The sequence below is a fragment of the Buceros rhinoceros genome, unplaced genomic scaffold (assembly GCF_000710305.1).
Source record: "Buceros rhinoceros silvestris isolate BGI_N320 unplaced genomic scaffold, ASM71030v1 scaffold20859, whole genome shotgun sequence".
Lineage (NCBI taxonomy): Eukaryota > Metazoa > Chordata > Aves > Bucerotiformes > Bucerotidae > Buceros > Buceros rhinoceros.
In genome coordinates, this window is record NW_010432477.1 from 17,682 (window position 1) to 18,003 (window position 322).

At 71.4% G+C, this 322-nt stretch overlaps 1 protein-coding gene across 1 annotated transcript in view; it reads left to right on the forward strand.

Moving 5' to 3' along the window:
- Positions 1 to 311, forward strand: part of LOC104500198 (mucosa-associated lymphoid tissue lymphoma translocation protein 1-like) — a gene marked incomplete at its 3' end in the record, with an annotated part of 15,912 nt that extends 15,601 nt beyond the window's left edge. Inside the window, exons 11-12 of the mRNA XM_010143803.1 lie at positions 3 to 178; positions 229 to 311. Coding sequence (XP_010142105.1) covers positions 3 to 178; positions 229 to 311 — 259 coding nt within the window. The remainder of the gene's footprint in view (positions 1 to 2; positions 179 to 228) is intronic.
- Between the last annotated feature and the right edge of the window lie 11 nt (positions 312 to 322).

Below are 322 nucleotides of genomic sequence, written 5' to 3' on the forward strand. Positions count from 1 at the left end.
AGCACTTCGGAGAGCCTGCGGACGCCCCTCCAGAAACCCCTGCTCGGGCAGTTCTTCAGCCAGCAGAGTCACCCCCCGCCGACCACCCAGAGGACTCCTGCCTGCGCCGGTGCCGCCTGCCCGGGGGACGCGCTGGCGCTGAGTGCGGACCCGACGGGGCAGAGGCCTCTGAGGACAGGCTCTGGCCGCAGCTTGCCCCGCAGCAAACCCTCCCACTCCCTAGGCCAGGCTCTGGCCGCAGCTTGCCCAGCAGCAACCCCTCCCACTCCTGCAGCGAGCCGGAGGAGAACGACGAGAGCGACCTGGGCGAGGTGTGCCCGGC